The sequence below is a fragment of the Ricinus communis genome, chromosome 7 (genome assembly GCF_019578655.1).
Source record: "Ricinus communis isolate WT05 ecotype wild-type chromosome 7, ASM1957865v1, whole genome shotgun sequence".
NCBI classification, from domain to species: Eukaryota; Viridiplantae; Streptophyta; class Magnoliopsida; order Malpighiales; family Euphorbiaceae; genus Ricinus; species Ricinus communis.
Window position 1 is genome coordinate 19,719,307 of NC_063262.1, and position 22,324 is coordinate 19,741,630.

General features: G+C 31.5%; 1 protein-coding gene across 2 annotated transcripts; it reads right to left on the reverse strand.

The window, feature by feature from the left end:
* Positions 1–1,563: 1,563 nt before the first annotated feature.
* Positions 1,564–18,201, reverse strand: LOC8277728 (DNA polymerase delta catalytic subunit). Of its 2 annotated transcripts, XM_048377066.1 has the most exons (31): positions 17,829–18,200; positions 17,616–17,726; positions 17,216–17,322; positions 16,910–17,069; positions 16,555–16,750; positions 16,319–16,454; positions 16,072–16,209; positions 15,056–15,133; positions 14,754–14,845; positions 13,075–13,141; positions 12,911–12,982; positions 12,412–12,498; positions 11,982–12,101; positions 11,792–11,890; positions 10,511–10,618; positions 10,282–10,377; positions 10,018–10,083; positions 9,794–9,850; positions 9,609–9,696; positions 9,437–9,516; positions 8,573–8,686; positions 7,425–7,539; positions 6,943–7,115; positions 6,732–6,803; positions 4,543–4,617; positions 4,353–4,442; positions 4,117–4,277; positions 2,722–2,795; positions 2,539–2,626; positions 2,193–2,292; positions 1,564–2,117 (listed from the first exon to the last, which is right to left on the reverse strand). In XM_048377066.1, exons 1-30 carry the CDS (start codon positions 18,097–18,099, stop codon positions 2,205–2,207), a joined length of 3,279 nt encoding a protein of 1,092 aa, XP_048233023.1. In that variant the 5' UTR covers positions 18,100–18,200; the 3' UTR covers positions 1,564–2,117; positions 2,193–2,204. The 2 variants fall into 2 exon arrangements, with proteins under 2 accessions (XP_048233023.1, XP_048233024.1); XM_048377067.1 differs by having other exon boundaries at positions 1,564–2,292; positions 17,829–18,201.
* Between the last annotated feature and the right edge of the window lie 4,123 nt (positions 18,202–22,324).

Below are 22,324 nucleotides of genomic sequence, written 5' to 3' on the forward strand. Positions count from 1 at the left end.
GCAGTCCTCTTGCTGATTAGATTTATATTATTTTGCAACTTTGGTACTTTACCATATCTATTTTATTGCACATCTCTTTCACTTTCTTGTTTAGGTTCAACCATTCTTTTAGTTAGTAGCACTTAGAATGTGTTTGCTACTGCAAAATCATGCATTTCAGTAAGCAATTTTTAGGCTTTGTTCATGTGTTATGTTAAGAATTATATTTTTAAGATTTATACCAACCAATTTTTATTGTGTCTCATATTACTAACTGCACTCTTTAATATTAGTCAACAATATGAAACTAAAAAGAAACAAATTGAAAAATGTGATATGTAAATAAGAAAAAGGTTAATATGGACTTCCGGCTGCTACGTTAGCAAATTATGGTCGGCTGTCACATCCATTAGTTTTAATTCATTTACTGGTACTAAGAAAAAATAAATTAAAGAATTAAGGATATCAATAGCCAAAGATGATATCAAAATAATACAGCTCATATTTATTTTCTGTAGTTTATTGACCAGCATATATCATCCTTATCTATTTGCTTCTTGTACCTATAAACATATATATTGTAATACTCATATATGGTGTCACTTATTTTAAAAATTTTAATTGAATACACTCCTTAAACTATCCAATCCTCATTCTCAATGTCACAATCACTACCCTCACTTTCATTCACATCATCACAATCATTCAGTACTACTTTCATCTAATCCTGTGCTAGGTACATATTCTTCGTCATCAAATTCAGAAAAGCAAAAAAATACACATCAGTTATAGCTTTATCGTCCTGTTCGTTACTCATCCCGCCTTACCCTGAGATTCCTATTTCTACCTCTAGATTGTCTATTTTGTGGCACCCTTTCCATTACCCATCCTACCTTGTACATCAACCCTAATAGGCCTAACTCTCAATCTAGCAGCTATGAACTCCCTCACGGGGACGCCATTAAGATTAGGGCCCTTACTCAATTGAACCTCATTAATATTAGATCCCCACTCAGTTGAATCTCGTTAAGATTAGGACTCTAATTTAATGGTACACCATTCAGTTTAAGTACATCATCCACTGTATTATCTTGAATTAAAACATCCAAAAACAAGAGGTCATTCGTACTGTTTTACACTTCTCATAAATAAAAATAGGAATATTGGATTATCCTTATACATTTTTAAAAAAAAGTAATGCTACCCCTGGCCCACCTAATGTCCATACCATATCCTATATATATCACTAAACGGCAAAGTAAATTAAATATATCTATTAGGGTGCACACCGCTTATAGTTACCACCGTTCTTCAACCTAACTTCCAGATTATATATATCAACATACATCATCTCGGAATATCAAAGGAAACATAAAACAACTCTATATTTAATGGCAACATATAAGGCATAATACAATAATTAACATTCAATTATCAGTTGTCTTAAAACACATGCATAAACTGCAACTATAATACTATTGCGATGTTGCCTGTCCTTATATACATGTAATGATTAAAATAAATTCCTTTTGAAACAACTAATAGTTCTTTTTTTCTTTTTAATCTATGCAAAGACGCTTGCAGAATTGATAATGATTCCTCAATAAGCCAAAAACCATACCTTCAACACATGGTCTTTTACAGTTTGGGCCATTACTTTCTAGAGGGAAGATGTACAGCGAGAGATTATTCTAGGTCATAATTTTTTAGAAAGAGAGAAAAAGAGTCATTAACAAGTGGTTAATTGTCATTAACCCTCTGATTAACCTACAAAAGATAATTACAGAACTTATGGAAAATTACAATTTCTGCACTTGAGACCATCTTGAGGTCATAAGATCAACATAAACAAGCACCACATTTACAAACACGAGGAGAGGTTACAACCATTTTTAAGCTTACCCGCTACTTGAACATAAAAGAGAACCATTATCAAATTTTTCCAGCTCATCCAGCCAACCATAACTCACCCTACTCAAACTTGTTCTTGATGATTGAAAGTTATGATCGATCGTAAGAATGTATTCTTTTATGTTTTAAGTCTCTTTCTCCATGTCTGTTGATTCATTGAGTTCGTGAGGCAATAAAAGCCTCTCTGACGAGCAAATTTTGCATTTTCCCAAGTTGAGAAACATCACCTACTTGCATATTTCAGAAATATGAATAATTGATAGGTCCAGTGACAGCAGAGGGGATGATGAGTAATGTTCTACCTTGTTACAGTATTAGAAGTTCCATCTATCTAACTGCCGCTTGGCTTCAGCCATGTCTTTTTGCGCCTTCTTTCTTCGATAAAATATTGGGCAATCCCGACTGAACAAAATGCAGTAGTAATTAAAATAAGAAAATATACAGAAATGTGGAAATTTGAAATCAGAGTGGAAAGTACGAGCAAATTCAAGCTCTTGAACACAAACACATGATCTCATATTCCTCTTCTTTTCTTTGTCATTTTTTTATTTTCCTTACTTAAAATGAGAGAATCTAATTCGTGGAAAGGAAATCCACGCTAAGTAAAATAGCCTTATTCAAGGGTTTTAAAGGTGGAGGAGAATAAACCTAGTGCAAAGCACATCCTGATGAAGAGAGCCTTGGCACTCTTGGCATTGTGTCCACAGCCTCCCAAATAGCAACTCTAGCTCAGACACTGCAAAGTGCAATTTATACATCCCAATTAACAGACTTCATTCATTTCAATGTACACAGTTATCATGTGAGAATAAAATCAGAAGAGATGTTTACCTTGAGAAACTGTTTTGCAGTATAGCTCTGCTTCTCTTCCTTTGCAGTGTGAGCAGAGGGTTCGATCTGAATTGCTGATCAAAACAGAATTATAAGTATAACGACCTCTATGACGGCTTAAGAAAAAGCTAGAATGCCATATCCAAGAGGAAAAGGCTCTTAGCATGAAAAGAGAAAGGGTTGCATAAATGCAATTGCTAAGGCACATTATGCCAAGAGATAAAGGTCCCTTTTGATAGAGAACTTTTCTCTAAAGGATACTGCAAGACATCTGACCAAGTTGCTATAGGTGTAAGAGAATGCAGAATTTCGTCTTTATTGTCAGTCTGACACAACAAACAGAAATAGAAGTTCACTGACCATATAAGAGAGCAGGGTACTGACAACTATTGAACTTGATAGAACATATCAAATGACGCTCAATATGCCTCACTTGTAGAAAGTCTAAAAAAAGACAGTACCTAAAGCAATTATAATTGACAATACTGGAAGAACACAATGTGCACCCTCAAGATCAGTTAGATGGAGAAAAAGCTGGTCTTTTACTATTTTTTGTACATAGAAAAGTGAGAAAAGTTAATTAAAAAAAAAAAAAACTTTTGAGCGTGTATATGGAACTCTATTAATACTAAGTACAGTGTGGTTCTTTTGGAGGGATCTCGGACATGATGGCCAGCAAGACAATGTGCATCAGTAATAGGTATCCCTGGAAATGGTTTACAATATCTGGCCTTGGCTAAACAATTAGGTAAAATCCTCCACATTAAAACTTAAAAATATTCTCCAAAAATTGCTTGACATTCTAATTGTTTGTCAACATTAGCACTCAACACTCATCCTTCATTACTGGCAAAATAAAATGTAGAACCCAGAAATGGTCCCAATATCATGCTTAGGAGACAGTAAAGATCTAATGGATTTCCAAAATCTAACACAAAGACCTAGTGGATTTCCAAAATCTTAGAAGTGGTCTCAAATGTATCCTCTGCACAATGGAAGATTTTCTGTTTCTTTGCATAGTATAAACTATAAATTGAAAACTGAAATGCATGGTTTCATGTGATTATAGTAAATAGTGAATATCTTGGTTAGATTAGAATATAGAAGGGCATAACTGTCACCTTCCTATATGCATTATGAAAATGATCACCACAAAAAGGACAAAAAAAAGGGCATAACTAAAGCTGCATGGGCTTTTCAAGTAATTAGGGAAAAAATCTAGTTTATAATGGTTATTCTAATTAACAAAAATCATTCAGAGAGTAAAGCTTAAACATCTTAAGGATGAGAATTATGGAAGACTTGAGCAACTCTGAAGAAATAGAAAGGAGTGTAAGGCAAATGGGGTAAGGGAGCCCAGGACTGAAAGAGGAGTGCAATGCAAACAGAACACACCTAATTAGAGCTTTGCAGCCAACACAAGTGAGCTGTTTCTTAGCAAATTTCATGATGCCACCATTTGAAGGAGTGGAGATGGAAATAGATCTTGTATGACTTCCATGGAGAAGTTCTTTGCTGGCATTCTTCAAAATGGGCTCAAAAATTCTTAGAAGTGGCTGCAAAGTCAACACGTTTAATTTAAATGTTATAGGAAAAAAAATTGGCTCCATACGAACATACACCAAACAAACCTTGCTAATTTGATTCTCAAGATAATATTGAGGGTCTATCGGTATGTTATTTTCTAGGACGTAGATAGGATCCTCAGATCTCTCATAAGCCTGATTACAAGTAGAAGATAAATTAGAATTAAACCTCAATAAAAATTTAAGAAATTTCCTGGAGAGAGGAGGGGGAAAAACCAGAATCACCCAAGTTTACCTTAGCACCTTTTGCAGCTTTTATAATGACATAAGGTACTCGATCTCCAACATTTGGAGCAGTGGCAGCATCTCTCTGTCAATCACAAACATAACAAGATTTTGTTATGATTTGAAATTATCAGCAGTTGGGCTAAACAAGAAGTTCGGAATCGCGTCTTTGTTGCTGTATAATGGAATATTTGAAAAGTCATCTTTCCATCTCTTATGGACTAAGGTGGTTTGCCACTTTCACAATTTTGCCTGGTAGGTCTATAGGGTGCAACCTATTTCAAACCCACCCCTCCCCCCTCCTCGAATAAAACTAATTACATTTCTCAAAATAAACCTTGGAGTGTAATCTGGTTCCTTCTTCCAAGATCTAAATTTATCAACAGAATATAAATCAAAGATTAAAAACCACCCAAATATCACCTTAGATTTTGTAGTACAAGGGGCATGAAGCCAGCCATCAAAATCAGCAATTTGGTACATACTTCCAAAACAATAATCTCATTAAATTTGTCTTTCCTCCAAAGATTTGACAAAAAACAAATTTAAACTTTTCATTTTTTATTAGCAGAAAAGAAAAGAAAATAAAATTATAGCACAAACTAAACAAGCATTTGAAGTTAACATTCTCATTTACACTCCTCCAAAAATAAATTTCAGATAGAATTGCTTCAAAATACTAAGAATGTCACTGATTGTAATATTGTCTACCCTGCAGATATTAATCTGTAATGAATTTAAGCAAGGTAGCAAGTCAATAATTCAAGTCAACTGCACTGAAGTAACAGAAATGCAGATACAGTAGCAATAGCAAGACGGAAACATCCAGTTGAGACATACAGTAGCTAAGCTACATGGAGGAGTTACTTGCAGAACGGTGAGAAGCACTTGTCTCTTAGTAGCTTAGTTCATTAGTTTTTAGTTTGATTCATTAGCTGCCGGTTATAAATGTAATTGACTTATCATAAAGGGAGAACATTATTTGTATTTAGTATTCAATTCCATAATTAAGCTCTGCAGTTCTCTCAAACTTTCTAGTTATCCTTGCCTCTTAGTAGTTTTATTCATTAGTTTTTTAGTTGATTCATTAACTGTCGGTTACAAATGCAATCAAGTAGCATAAAAGGAGAATGTTATTTTTTTTCAGTATTCAATTCCATAATTACGTTCTGAAGGAAGATATGAAATGAACACAACTATATTGACTCCTGAAATTGAAGGAGAAGTAAACAGAACAATATTCTAAAGCGTCACCCAACTGAACAAGCACAATAACTAAAAAATGCTAATTATGACCATTTCTCTATTAAAAGATAAAATCATAACAATCATAAATATGGACTTAGTATACTTGAGCATGAAAGGACTTGGAACTAATATATTAGAATGACAATTTTGACTAAAAGAGTAATTAGTAATCCATTAAGATATCAGAGCATAAATAGACTCATTTTAGACCCAAAACTTATCAGCCTAGCCAATTCTAATTAACTAGAAACTACTCAAACTACCTTAACTCCTAATATCCTAAAAGACTGTAAACATAAAATGCCAAAGCTAGGAACCTAACTTGCCACACCTAGCCAGGAAGTCTCTACTATTACATGATTCATATTCCTGGAGAATGAAATTGCAGCTAACCCGCAAATTCAGTTTCCCAATTCATTAATGCATCAATGGACACTAGAATCTATTGTTAAACATGTAACTGTTTTATTACAAAGGCTACCAACCAACAAGCCAGAAAGCAAGCGAGTCTATTGCCAAACTATGATGAAGAAGGGGGCGGGGTTCAACTTGCTAAAAATCCACAGAAGCACCTTCTTTAGCATTTTAACAACGTAAGATAAAAGAAAAATCAAAATAATATTGTTAGGGTACTTGGATTTTACAGAGATTGCATAAATTGTACCCAAATGAACAGTTTAAATTTCTTTAGGCATAAATAAAATGATATACTATTCCCAAGGTTTGCCTGCCAATAGAATTAAGACTTAAAAAATTCAGTTGCAACTTTATAAACCCATTCCTCGTGAACTTTTAAATTCTAACATATGTATATTTTGAAGTCTAAATAATTATAACTCTACCCTATAAATTCATAGCAGAAAACAAGCCTCAAAAGAAAGAAAACTGAAAAGAAAAACAAATGGAAATGTAAATTTATATACAAAATTGATAATTAAATCAATTAAGAACCTTGCGCATGCGCTCAGCAAGTTCAACATGAGCTGCCTTTACTTCATAGTCATCTCCCGTCTTTGTTAGACCCTGATAAATGAAGTAACTTAGTACAGGTATAATATTTGTGTTGTGACACAAGATTTATGGATGCTTATAGAAAGAAGTTTAAGAACAATAGCAAACCAAGACCCAGAACTGAAACCGTCTCGGCAATACAATATCCCACCTTAGTAATAACCAGAAGTGACAAATCCATGCGGTTCATGAGAAGATCAGAAATGGTATTCTTGACATACTGAACTGCACCAGGCACATCTCTGTCGATCAATATCTTGTGAAGGCACTCAGTTACCAGATTTTTAACCAATAAACAGTTGTCTCTTCGAACTGTTTCAATGCCTGCCCATGACTGGAGCAAATTAATAAACAACTCTCAATTAATATATTAGCCCCCCTTTGGGATTGAAGTGGGCAAAAGTGCTTTTAGAAAAAAAAGAAAAAAAAACTTTCTGTTTTTCTTCTTTTTAGTTTTGAGAATTACTTTTGGAGAAAGACAGGAAAATTGATGTTTTTTCCAAAAGCAGTTAATAAACAATTAAAAAATATTAAATTTCATAATTTTTAAAATTAAGAAGCTACTTTTTTAATACCCAACAACAATCCTAAACAGGCCCAGATAGTCAAATGGTTGAAAAGTTGACTGTTCACCTTTAGTATCCATTTTGTCAAATTTGTCTGAATTTGTCCAGTATAAACCAGCATATCTCTTCTTGCTAATCAACAAATATGGATAATAAACCTTTTCAAACTCTAGCTTGATGGGCTTCACATGCAAACAGGCCACAAATAAAACCACATGAATAAAAGTAAGTCATTGAAAATGTCCAAGAAAATTAAAAGGATAAAGAGGAAAAAAAAGGTTAAAAATTTGAATGAAAAAATTCAGAGACTTCAGATACTAGAATCAAAGTTAGCATTCAAGTCCACTAAACATTGCTGGCATCTCATATTCAAAACAAAGTTAGTATGATAGCTAATTGAAACCAAGTTCAAAAAACTGTATAGTAAGACTTCCCACTTCCTTTTTCCCACTATTGCTGAACTGGAATCCCTCTACTTCATGAAACCCGCCCTACCCAACTAGACAAGTAAATTACCACAAAGCCCCATTCTAACTGATGTCCCATGATATGGTTTATAACCTGCTCTAATAAAGATCAATGCTAACACTAATTTGCCAGGAAATTCAGTTATTTTTGGTCACACATGTTGGCGCGCTGGAAGCATGACTCATTCAAATAAGTGCAAATATGTTGGAGTCAAAATATAGCATTTCAGGTGTAGAAAATGAATTCCTAAGGAAAATAACAGGAAAATGAAGTTCAGTTCATGTCTTTCTTTTCAGAATAAGAAAGTTATAACTTAAGCCACAGAAACCATTTTAAACAATAAGAAAAAAAAAATGTGTGCACGTGAGTAAGCAAGCATGTGACTGTCCACGTGCGCGCATGGCAGAGAGAGAGAGACAGAGACAGATACAGAGACAGAGAGAGAGAGGACTGTTTCTAATGAAACTCAGAGATACGACATTATTTTTTTTTTTTAAGAAAAAAAAGAAGATTTCTTAATTTGTGAAATTCAACTTCTCCTCTCTGTTTTGGAAGTCTTCGAGTAGATTCAGTTAATTAGCAATTGAAAATGACAAGTCAGGTTAACCATTTAACGCTTCTTAGTTGCATAATTTCAAATGTTCAACACGTTCTCTCCCAGTTTACTTTAAAAATTGTATTTGCAACGAACTTATCAAACAATAAATTCAAAAAAAATCCATAATATGAAAACAGTATCAAACTTACTTTTATGAAAGTTCCACTGATATATTCAGCAGCTTCTCTTCCTAGCTTCATTGCTTCTGGCACAGTAGGCACACCAAATTGAACCATAACTGAATCTGTGTCCCCATATATAACCTAAAATCACCACTATGATCAGATCAAGCTATTCTAAAACGAAAATACAGACAAGGGCTCTGACATCGACTCATATTGAACTCAAGCCAGATACATAGAATATTAATAAAATAAAAGACTAATTGAAAAGGTGAAATAGAGAATACTAAAGAAACAGAGGAGGGGGCCGACAGGAGTGTAGGGGAGGGAAGGAGGAGAATGGGAAATGATCAAGCTCTTTTGTCAAACATACTAATAAATTGAGCCAAGTGCTCCACCAATTTCTCCAATCACAAACTTCAAAGAGCAAATGCTAGGATGGAAATTATAGTGCCAGCGCAATTTCTTGAAGTGTTTAATGGTGTAGGAGAAGGAAGAGGATAACTAAAAAGTTCAACACCGATGATTAAAGAGTATAAATAAGGACATGAAACACTAGGATTCCATTTTTCAGAGCTTCAAGCACTTCCACTAATTCAGGGAAGGTTTACACAATATGCATTAAAATTTCAGGTAACTACCAGCAAAGGTCCACAGAATGTATAAAAAGGTGCTAAGGCAACATAATATTTGTTTTCTTAGTTTTGGCAAGCACAAGGACACAACAGCGACAGAATTGAATAAGACAGATATTAACCAATAGAGAGGATCAACTAGACCTGGAACCATAATCATAAAACAAAGAGAGACACCTCATGACTATTTCAAACCAACACTATCTGATACAAGATACTAAATCACATTACCCCAGTTCAGTTGCAAGTGACATACCTCTGCATTGTGCTCATAGCCTCCCATAATGGTAAATTTGTCTTCTACAAGTTTTTTGGTGTGTTCAATCATTTGTCGACCTTAACAAGTGACATGTTAGATCACATGGTATAGAAACACTAGATTGCTTTTGAAAAGAAAATGTATAGACAGGAAAAACTTTTGTGAATACCATAGCTTGTGACACTTGATGATATCTCTAAACATGGCAATTGACCAACTGTAGCTCCTGTGAATCCATATACAGAGTTTGCACTGACCTGTGATAAGAAAAGAAATCAGAGAGCTGTCTATAATCCAATGAGAAAATGTATCTATCCTGAAGCATCTATAGATTGATGAGATATAAAGGCTTACCTTTAAGGCCAGTTGCCGCCCATCTAGAACAGCCTTCTCTAGTGGATCCTTGGCTTCCTGAAAGTAGATAAAATCAGAAGAAGGCATAAGCCTAGCAGTAACATAGAAAGCAGATAGTAAGAAGTGGCCACAAAGGTGCAATAGGGATAAATGTTCAATAAAATTATAAAGAAGCCAAGCACAAGTCCTATCCAAAACAAAATTAGAAAGAATAAGCTAATTACCTTTAAATCTGCTTTTGCTCTTCTACGAGCAGCTAATAGTTCTTCAAGAATTTCAGGTAGAATTCCCTGAAAGTGTATTTCTATCAATTATAAACCTCAGTCTTCTAGAGTTTCAGTTTCATTCAAGCTTACAAATTTTTGTGTTCAAGTAATAAAAACTTCTTTTTTTCTTTTTTCTTTTTTTCTTTTTTTTGAGATTAAGGGTATGGGGCGACAGAGGGCCTCCAAAAAGAAAAGAATGTACATCAGAAATAACGAATTAACCTTTTGCAAATTTGGTTTGACAAATGTTTCACCAGATGGTGTTTTGTTGACACATTCAGGTGGCAGGTTCAGTTTACGAACATCTTCAGGAGTCACCTTCACAAATGAGAATAAAATTAAATATCTTGCACAAATAGCATCTCATTTACAAACAGAAAAACAATTCCGCCTTAGGAGACAAACTATGGTCACTGTGGCAGCAGATAGAATCAATGATCATAATGATTACCAAAGTGCAGTAACATAGATTATATGCCATCATTATTGAAGGATATAGAGATGCAAAATCCAATGTCGCAATTGGTTTTTCATAAAACCCTGCATTGGCCTCCAAAACCTAACATTTATAAGATGCAAAAGCCGTTAGATATATTTCAACTCCAAGGGAAAAGTAAGGTGCAGATACCAAGACAGAATCTAAATGAGATAAAAATCATCTCATCAAAATCTTCCATAATGAATAGGCTATCATTAGAAGCACTAATTTCAGCCTTAATATGCTTGATCATAACTGTTATAACTTCTAACATCCACTGCACTGTCAAGGTGGCCTACAAAAATTACATCCATCCCAGGCACACAAGTCATCCAAGCAACTACATTGTTACATGAGGAGGGCAAATCCCCAAATAAAATAATCATGGTTACAACTGAATCTGCACATAATTACACTATTTCTGCTACTTAAGGGAAAAAAGAAAAAGAACAAAAAAGAAAAGGCATTCAAAAAAACTCACAATCAATATACTCTCCAGTTGGATATGAGAGAATGATTCCCACTACGGTAAAATATATAAGCAAACTGCACTGTCACGGTGGTCTACAAAAATTACATCCATCCCAGGCACACAAGTCATCCAAGCAACTACAACGTTACATGAGGGCAAATCCCCAAATAAAATAATCATGGTTACCACTGAATCTGCACATTATTACACAACTTCTGCTACTTAAGGGAAAAAAGAAAAAGAACAAAAAAGAGAAGGCATTTAAAAGACTCACGATCAATATACTTTCCAGTTGGATATGAGAGAATGATTCCCACTACAGTAAAATATATAAGCAAAACCAGACGTTCCAAAAGTAATAGCAAATAAGAATCCTTATGAACTGGAAAGTTTTGAAAATGAGTTGATGTAGTTGCCTTCAACTCCCTTCAAGAGAGGGTTGAAAGGGCGGGTATAAAGACAAAAATAAAGGAAAGATACAAATCCCAGAATATCATTTAACCAAGTGAAACAAATTTCATCAACTGCAATAAAATTCAAGCTTCAATCAATCATAAACATTCGCTTTTTACATATTCTAAAGCAGTAGCTTTTGTGAATCCTTACAGTATAGCAATCAATAATAACTGATCTGTAACCTCCTAGACATATGAACAATTTTACATTCTTTTAGCATGATAAGTTTGAATTATAAGAAAGCCAGGTAGACATATGAATATAATCTGCTCAAAGTTGCTGTAATATTTAAGACAGTAAGAAGGAAATGTAATATATTAACTCACAGTGGCGCCTTCATATGATCCTTGTTCAGATCCTGCCTGTTTGACATTAGGAATAACAAGGTTCTTCTGCTTAGCCTTCCTCAAGAGTTGAGAAAGCACCTGAATACAGGAGGTTAATATCCTAAATTTTATTAGGTCGACTAACTGAAAAATCATTCAATGACTCATGTGTAATGTCACTTTTAGTAACCTTAATACTTTGGCCCCTGGAGAGAAGGAAAGACATCGGGACTCCGGTAACACGAGCCATTTCTACATAGTTGTAAATGTACATCAACTTGTCCAAGAGCCGCTGTGGGAGATAAGCATCCTGCGTTTTCAAAAAGATAAGTAGTTTGCCATATTAAACATGACAATTGATCAATACTTGCAGAGTAATGAACAAGTAGCAGGCATTGTCAGTTTCATTACGTCAAGTTTATGTACTATGTCAAGAAAGAATTTGTCTATTTGCAGTCTCTGCTAAGATTTACCTTTCCACAAATTCATTTCACAAAGAGGCAATATAGCATTCAGTACAGTTAAATCAGAAGAGGATGTCAGCATTATGCATGACATTCCAAAAAGCAAGTAGGAAAAGGTGATAAGAAGGAAAATAGAACATAAACTAAACCATGCACCTTCAAACAATATACAGCAAGCCGCCTCCTAGTTTCTGCATTCCCGTTCTGAAGATCAGATATTATTGAATGGTGCACGTCTTCTTTCTACACAAAACAAATGGTGTGACATTAACACCAAATTTTAATTTCCCATAATAAAAATGAAGAAGATTAAGGTAAATGCAAGTACAAGCTAAAAAAGAGCTACAATAGCAATATGTGCAAATGAACACTTAGAAAAAAAAAATTGTCTTGTTTGCACTGCAATCAACGCCTTTGTTGGCAGTCTTAAAAACAAGTGCTAAAAACGTGCATACTCAAGGATACATAGTGGACAAATAATTATCAAAAGCAAACAGAAAAGATCTCACTGTATTGTAGGAAGACAAGATATGAAATTGTGCCTGGGTAGAGTATGTTAATGTATATAACATATGATTAAGCACACCATATATGTTTTCACCCTTCAAGAAGAAAGACTGAATGCACTATCTGAAAATAAAATCCTGAATGTTACCTGCTCAGAGAGAAAGTGTGCTGAGACGGAATTTAAAGAGTAAGAACTTAATTTATAATCACGTTGCATGGCCTACATAAAAAACAATACAACATATGAATATATTTGATCTCATAAAACCAATAACACAATCACACAAAGTAAAGATATTATTCTCACAAAACCTGAAGCAAATCAAATTGAACTCTCCCTTCCAATGTAACTTCTTTACTTTCCCTCGTTCCGTACTGTCTGTAACACCAAAAAGGTTTAAATGGCCAACCTTTCCATCAAATAGAAGTTGCAGTCAAAAGGTATTGAAATGGTATAGAGATTATGATCTACCATGCATTGAACAATAAGAAAGTTGCAAGCACATGCGAGAGAGAAAAATGTTTCATCAGTAAATATAAAGAAAGAACATCAAATATACACTCCAATTGCAGAAGGCAGAAACTGTTATCATGGAATTAGGTGGAAAGTAGTAATCATGCCAAAAGCTTTGATCCGCTAGAATGTTAAGAACAAAAAAAAAGGATTGAAAATTATCTTCAAGAAGAATTAAACCATTTAGTTTAAGTAAAGAGAATTAAAGACAAGATGATCTGGTTCAAGCTAGTTTTTAGAAGATAATTCATTAATTCAGTAAACAAACATTAAGACACGAAGAAGACTCAAAGTTAAAACATTTTTATTTTTGCATGAGCATTTATATTGTGTTGGATTTCAACCCACATCCTATATTTTCACCAGTCCTCACATTTTAACATGTGTATATGGACCTGATCTAATGAGTTTCCCGTTCTGTTATAATAGGTTTGTTGCTATGTGTTAGTGAGGCCTAGTGCTAATCCATTTATATAACAGACAGATAGGTTCAAACATGCATCAAAGACATATCTCATGAAAGCATAAACAAATGAAGTTAATGCTATATTTATGTTTTCGGCCTCACTACCAAATGGCTTTGGCTTTTGGTTGGCCAACTGCAACACCAGTGTTATATAAGAACTGCAATGTTATAAAAGAGGAAATGCTCCTTTTCCAAGTTAAGATATTCACTTATGATGCTAGCATTAAGAAATTGAAAATAAATAAATAAATAAATAAATAAAGGCAGGTGCAGAGGACACTAATGACAAGATCATATAGAACCTTGATGCACATACTGAAACCATACAGATGTTGCAAAGATTTGCAGTGGGTGAAATAAAATGCAGAATAAACAGAGCAGGGCAAATGAGAACATAAGATTCCACCTAAATACCAACATGAAGATTACTTATAGTCTATAGACAGTATAGACTAGTTTAAAGGGATGTTACAAGGTAACTAACAAGGCTAGAGCAAGGTACCTAGTTATAATTCATGAAAACCTTCGCACTAACTAATCAAGTATCTATGAATTGCTACAACTAAGGTAATTGAAGCGCCAGCATCTCAAAAGGTAAATGCCAAAAGCCTTCATAAGATTAAGCATATAATCACCTTAATCCTCTCCTGTCTCCACATACATCAAAAAATTATTGAAATTTCTAACCAGTTATAGTTCCATCCTTGCATTAACTGGTTATGAACAAAATTTTGTAAAACATATTCTGCAGAAAGAATATTTTCTAGGCATATACAAATAGGAAAAACAAATCAAAGGCATTGCATTTACATGATTCTAATAATAATACTGAAATGGTACTACTATGATTAAGAATTAAATGCTCAGGTATTGAATGTAAAAAAGAAAACAACCACCTACAAGAAAAACGCTAAACTACTTAATAGTTTGTCATTTTTTTCCAACAGAATTAGATATTTTAGTAGATACAAAAATGCAAAAGGAATAGTACAACTAGTAAACATAAGATACCTTGAAGAAAAAGTTGTATCTTTTACCCGAACCCTGCTATTCCTAACACGGCCTAAAACAGGAAATTCTGCTATTCCCAAAGTTTCAGCTCTCTATAAATGAAGAAAAAAATAGCATGTCAGATATACTCAATTATAATAAATGGAAAATGCCAAAAATAACAGGAAAAGAAAAAGGCATTTCTAACTACATAAACTTGAATGAGATTTTCAATTAGAGAACCTCTCACAGGAAAAGGCTGTAAAACAAGTTAAGTTTCCAATAGAAAATGCACAAGGAGAACAAAGGTAATATCTAATTACCTCAATGAGGTATGGCAAGTCAAATTTGCAGATATTATATCCAATTATAATATCTGGATCCACTTCACGGATAAAATCCTGCATCCAAGAACTCCTTACTATAACATAAAATGCACTAAAATTCCTCATCACATGAAACTTAGAATACTCTTTATACAGCAAGTATGATCAAGAAAATGATATATAAACAATTTTATCACCTGAAATTACAGTTGTGATACCAGAATGCTAGAGTTACAGATGTAACAATAAAAGGTAACTTTAATTTGCACCTTTCAGTTCAAATTGCCTTCTAAACATATAGAACGAAGTGATTTTGGTGCATTCATGAGCCAGGTGTTTCAACTGTAGTTTCCATGCAAAAATAAGAAATGGAGAGTTTGTTCAAAACAGTTTTAAATGCAAAATTGAAGAGTAAACTGCCAATTTAGTTAGTTTGATCTCCATGCTCACAAATAGTGCAAAACATCATTTTCTGAAACAAGCATTTAGCGCTCGCATTTCACACTCAAAAGATGATTCCATCCCCTTTGATTAAATACAGATAGCTAGAACTCTTATAGCTGCCCACGCTGAAAATGATCCTCCATAAGGACAGAACACCTATTATTTAACTATATACATGAGGCGGTACGATAATGACAAACCAAATTCATTAAGAAAACTGAGGAAGACAAAAAGATAACTGACTTAAATTCGATTAGATATTTACATTTCTATTTCATTTAGTTTTGCTCCATTTTTTTGCTTAGAACAGTTATTCCATTAAATAAACCGCATGTTATCTTGTATCTGATGGGTGCGTAATAAATATATAAGCAAATTCCCTCCAAATTTAACAAGCTACTGCAGTTGTAGCTATAACAAACAATTATTAACATATTAAAAGAAAATTGTGGAAAATTAGCGCACTTATACTGACAAGTTTCTCTTCAAATAATAAAATGCCTCAGAAGTACAGGACCAGTAATTTGTAGAATAAAACAAAAGGTTAGATGAAAAGGCAAGTTTAATACCCTCCAAGCCAGGAGGACTTTTCTCTCTGTGTCAAATGACATCACATCCACACCAACAATTGGAGAGCACGAGTTTAAGGTCATAACATTACGAATAAATGGCTTGTCCTCTCCTTGCAAAGTTACTAAATTGGCCACCTAGAATGAAGAACAGTTTAATTTTAACAGTGGTGGAAAGAAACAGCTATCATCTACCAAACAGAAGGATTGATTAAGATACAACATAAAGTTGCAACTAGGAGTAAACCTGAATAACAGGATCATGGGAAGGCTCAGGAAAATGACCCTTTCGACCAGCACACTCAATGTCAAAACTCAATATGCGAAATGGGGCCATTTTTGAGAATTCCCCTTCTGGGGCATGGCTGATCAATTCTGAAAACCTGAAACAATGGTTAAGGAGTTTTATACTATAAAGTTTACAGATGATCGAACATAATAATACTCTAGGGGAGGCATAATGATCTCCATGCATAAGGATACAGGCAATCAAACTCTAATTGACAATAGGACAAGTTCTTTAATGTTTTCTTATATTTTCCAGCAGGCACTTCAATCCAATTTCCACCAACAACATTGCAATCAATCATGAAGCGGAGAGCGAAGAGAACATTGCTTTCATATGTCATGAAGCTCTTCATACCAAGGCCATCTATGTGTATGCCTTTGTCAAGAATACCTGCAAATAATTGGGAACGAGCTGAAGTATTGAGTGAATGCAACTTTAAAAGTAATTTGAGTGAATGCAACTTTAAAAGTAATTTGAGTGAATGCAAGCAAAATAAAAGAAGGGGAACAAAAGAAGCAAATGGCAACATAAAAATTTCAAGATGTTTACCACGACAGCTGGCAACCACTGTTGGCAATGCAACTACAATCTTCAAAAAAGGATGTGATTCTTGCTGCTGGTAATACATAATGCTCCTTTTTTGCACCACTTCTATTCTCCGAATAAATTTTGGCACTTTACTGCTCCTATTTACCTCCCTCATCCTCCCCTTAAGCACCACAAACAAAGACGATACTTCTTGAGAATATTAAAGCAAGTATTTGGTCATGTTGCAATACACAAAGTTACATATATGCATGCACATATTTGTATAACCTTTACATATATAAGTAACAAGGTGGTAGAAGTAAATACCTCAAGGATCTGTTGGAAACTAGAAATGTCATCAGGGCCCATTCCAGAAGGGCAACTTATATAAAAATATGGCTCAAATCCATGGACATTGCAGCAAACGCTATGTCCTAACAAGAGAAAATGAATACACATCCATTTTAACAAATTCATATAAAGTAAAAACTACAACAACTTTTTATTTTATATAATTGTATTGAAGTTAATATATGGTAACGGGCACCAATTGAGAATAATTCCAGGAGATTGAGACATTAGAAATTCAAAGTTAACGGATTCTTGTCAAATAAAAATTTAATAAACTATACAAAACGTGGTGTAAATTGAGGAAGTAAATACACTGACCTAAAGTCTTAAAAAAGGTTTAATTTTCTTTTACTAACATAACAAAGACCCAACTAACCTTCCCTTGTGACACCGAAAATTCTGATAATAGCAGCAGGGCCAGACCTATCAGGCAAGAGTTCTCTATTACTCTCTCCAATCACATAATCAATCTCCAATTGCTGGAATACTGAAAAAAAAACACATATTACAATGATAAATCAATCGAATTTAAAAAAAAAGAAAACAGACAAACAAACAAAATTAAAAAGCTACTGCTGCTGCTACTCACTTATACTCTGAGATTGTGACAGATAGGCATGAGAAAGTGGGGGCCGGGCCCATCTGGATAAGCGAGAAGCCAGAGCCTCGTGTTTCTCGAGATCACGGAGAATGAGATTCTCTTCGTCCTCGGCAATGAGGGTTTCGTCAAGGAAAACATCTTCGTCTACGAATTCTTCGTCTACGGTTGTTGATGGCGTGGTGGCTTTATGCTTTGCTGCTGGTGGCGGTTGTGGTGTCGCTGGTGGCGGCCGTTTCCTGGTGTTGGCGCTTCGATTCATGGATGGCGTTTTGGCGGGATTTTGAGGTCTGTTGGCTTTTGCTTTAGTGAGAAAGCGAGGGAAAGTATAATAAACGGGAGAAAATGGGTCGGGTATGGAAATCCATTCTTTAAGTAATTAAGCCCAAGGCCATTTATTCTCTAAGGGATCCCATTTCAAATTTTATTTTAGGATACTAAATAAAAGGAATTTCTACACAAATACCTAAAAATTAATTTTTATATTTACAATTTCAAAAATTAATAAAAATACATGCCAAATATAAAAATCTAACTTCTATGCGTACCAGTAAAAACACACACTCCATCAAACTTTACTGGTTGTCCTACTCAATGAATATTAATATTTGATTCTCTTCATAAATATATTTTTCTAACCCAAACCATTAAAATAAATAAATAAAATAAGAAAAAGCTTAAATACATAGAAATACCATGAAAATTAATGTGCATTTTCTTAAAAAGTATTAATTGTATAAAAATAATATTAAATAAAAATTAAATAATTTTAAATTCTAAATTTAATCTCACCCAAATATTTCATTTAATTTTAAAATTATATGTTATTTTACAAAGAGTTACAATAATTTTTTATTAGTTAATTTAAAAATTATATAATTGAATTCAAACTTTACCTTTTAAATTGAAAGATATAAAATATCCACTTAAATTATATTTTACAAAAATATATAAAATTTATTCACGATATATATTACTATTCATTAATTATTTCATAGCAGTTAACACAAGAAAATAAAATATAAAAAATTCTCTCAATAAGAGTGATAATAAAAGAAAAAAAAAACTAAAAACCTAATTTGAAACTAAAAAATTAAATTGATAAAATAAGTAATTGAATCAGTAATTGTAATTTTAATTATATGTATAATTTGTACAGTTCAAGTTAATGTAACTAAAAAAATATAGAATTTATACGATATGTAGCAAAAAAAATAAAAATATATTTCTTTTAAAATATACAATATTTTAACATAATATATTTAATATATAATGAGTTTATTTAAAGTATATGATACTTTAATTTGTATTGAATTTTATTTGTTCAAATTTTGAATATCTATACATATAGGCGTAATACCTATTATCATCATAATTGACATTAGAAAGAAAATATAAAGTATATAAATTTTGATATAACATACATTCTCATACCGAAAAACAATAGTTTTCCAAATCTCACAGTTAACAATACATAATATACTCTAAGTATATTATGAGTATATAATTTACATTAAGTTTATTTCGAATATATAGACAGTAATATTGAAGTATATTATGAGTATATTTTGAATATAGAAAAAGTATCATCGTAATATATTTTGAGCATATTCAACTTATACTCAATTATATTCAAAAATAAAAAGATTCTATTCACACATATATTTCTTTGTCCCAAACCATTAGAAAAGATAAATAAAATAAAATAAGAAAAGCTTGTTATAATATATAAAATACCATGAAAACTGGCGTACATTTTCTTAAAAACTTTTAATTATACAAAAAATAATATTAGATAAAAATCAAATAATTTTAAATTCTAAATTTGATATCACCTAACTATTTCATTTAATTTTAAAAAAAATTATTATTTTATAAAGAGTTACAGTAATTTTTTATTAGTAATTTAAAAATTATGTAAATAGTTTCAAACTTAAATCTTTCAAATGACAGGTCAAATATCCACCTAAATTATATTAAATTGTGTTTTGTAAAAAAGTAAAAAAAAAAAGTCATTCGTGATATATATTACTATTTACTTATTTTATAGCATTTAACACAATAAAATAAAATAGAAAAAATTATTCTCTTAATAAGAGTGATAAAAGAAAAGAAAGAAACTAAAAATCTAATTCGAAACTAAAAAATTAAACCGACAAAATAAATCAATCGAATCTGTGATTTTAATTTCAATTATATAAATAATTAATACATAGGATATATGTAGCTGAAAAAATATAAAAATATGAAACAATTTTCAAGTATATAATAGTAAACAATATATATTAAGTATGTAACGAGTTTATTTCGGATATATGATTTTTAACGAGTTTTATTAGTTCAAATTTTAAATCATCTTTATATATATATATATATATATATATATATATATTTACAAATCTGGACATAATACATATTTCTTCCCATTACAGCGGATATTTGATAGAAAACATGAGGTATGTAAATTTTGATATAACATGCATTTTCATACCCAAAGATAGCTTTTCTCCGAATATATTATGAGTATATAATTTGCATGAAGTTTATTTCGAATATATAAAGAGTATCATTAAAGTATATTATAAGTATATATTGAGTATGCAAAGGATATCATTGTAATATATTTTGAGCATGTTCAACTTATACTCAAAACATGCTTATATTTAGAAATTCTTTTGTTGAGTTACACATTTAGACTAAAGCAATAAAATTTCTAAATGTATATAAGTCCTTTATAATAAATCCAAATAAATAGAATCTACAATTAAAATATATCTAAGAGAAAATGATATCTACTTAGCTTTAAAGTGTATAATCCCATTACTAAACCTATTAATAAAATCATAAAAATACTTACTATCATATATAGTATATTAATAGAAAATCACATAACAATTACATTAAGTTTATTTCTCTAAATTTTTTTAATTTATCCATCTCTTTAAGCCTGCCATGATTTATACTCACTATCAAAACCTCCATTTTTCTTAGATTTTGCATAAGAAAATAACACAATTGCAAGCTTCTTTCGTTATTCATCAACTTGTTGTTTAAAAGCCATATTAGACCTGTTTTTTTCCATAGAAAAGAACCCTATATCTATAAGACTAGTAAAATTGAAAAAATTATGAAAACTTATAAATTTTATTTTTTAAAGATCTAATTAAAAAATATTTAATAAGATTTGCATTTTCTTTTTAAATATTTAAAATTTTAGCTATTATAAACATGAATTAATATGAATTAACACGATCTTATCACATGAATAGAAAAAATTAGATTTTTTATCTAAATTTTTAATTAATAATTAAAATTAACCGAGCAATAGTCTTCAAGTAAACAAAAGAGTAAGACTAGAATTATAATAAAAAAACAAAATTAAAAAGAGCAAAAGTATCACAATACATGGTCTGCTAAATTGGAATTCATTTAGGATGATTCAAGTACAAATTTAATAAACTCCTTGTAGCTAAAGCACCAAAAGTTTCAGAATTTAATAAAATAACAAACTATATATAAGAGAAACATTACTGTATCAACATTAAAAATTAATCTTATTAAAAAGACTTGAACTTCTTTTTTACAGAGTTGAAAAAAATAGATCTTTAAATGGTTATAGTCATAATCAGAATAATTCAATTTCAAAAAGAAATTATAGAAATCCACCCACGTAAAAAAAATAAAATAATTGTACTTACAACACTTTAAAAAATATAAAATCATATATTCCTATTTATAACCTGCAACCATAAATCATATTAAATAATTAAAAAACTATTCTTTTAGATCAAAGTTAATCAGCAATTGAATATGTGTAGTGATGTAATGATATTATTGAAAATATTTTCTTAAATCGTTTTGAGCTATTTTTCTATATTTATTTAAAAATACTTTTATTTATAAATTGATATTATTAAAGAAGAACAACAATACCAGAAATGAGAAGGAGCACTATAAACTTCAAAAGCAATACAGATTTTAAAACTAAGTTCAATAGCAAAAACAAAACTTTAAAGAATAAAAAGGTGTAAAAATAGAGAAAGTAAATTAGCAAAAAGATTAAATTTGAAAAGCTAGCATATAAAAGTAAATTATATACGTAATTTTCTCTAAATAAACGTTACTTTTATCACAATTAACCATTTTGACTATTTTATAACATAAAGTATTTTAGGGCAGCACTATTTTATATTTAAGTTCTTTTTGTATTGAGTTAGAGTACAAAATCTCGTTTTAAAAAAAATAATAATAAGTAATCATTTCCGTATGCATTGGATATTGTTATTTTTATTATAAAATTAAGTTTATATATAAAATTTAATATTTAATTTAATATTTAATATTTATTTATAATATTTTAAAATTAATAGTAAATTAAATATTTTGAAATATCTTTTAGTTTTTAAAGATTTTAAATATTATTAGTATTATAATACAAAAAATTTTAAAAATATTTATTAAGAAATTTATTTTATATAAATTAATAT

Excerpts from the sequence above, each read along its gene's own strand:
- LOC8277728 (XM_048377067.1), bottom strand. The coding sequence starts at position 18,099 with ATGAATCGAAGCGCCAACACCAGGAAACGGCCGCCACCAGCGACACCA. Across the intron at positions 7,116-7,424 it reads TGACAAAATGGATACTAAAG|GCATTGAAACAGTTCGAAGA; the intron begins GTGAACAGTCAA and ends AGTCATGGGCAG. Across the intron at positions 2,627-2,721 it reads CTGCAAAACAGTTTCTCAAG|TGTCTGAGCTAGAGTTGCTA; the intron begins GTAAACATCTCT and ends TGCACTTTGCAG.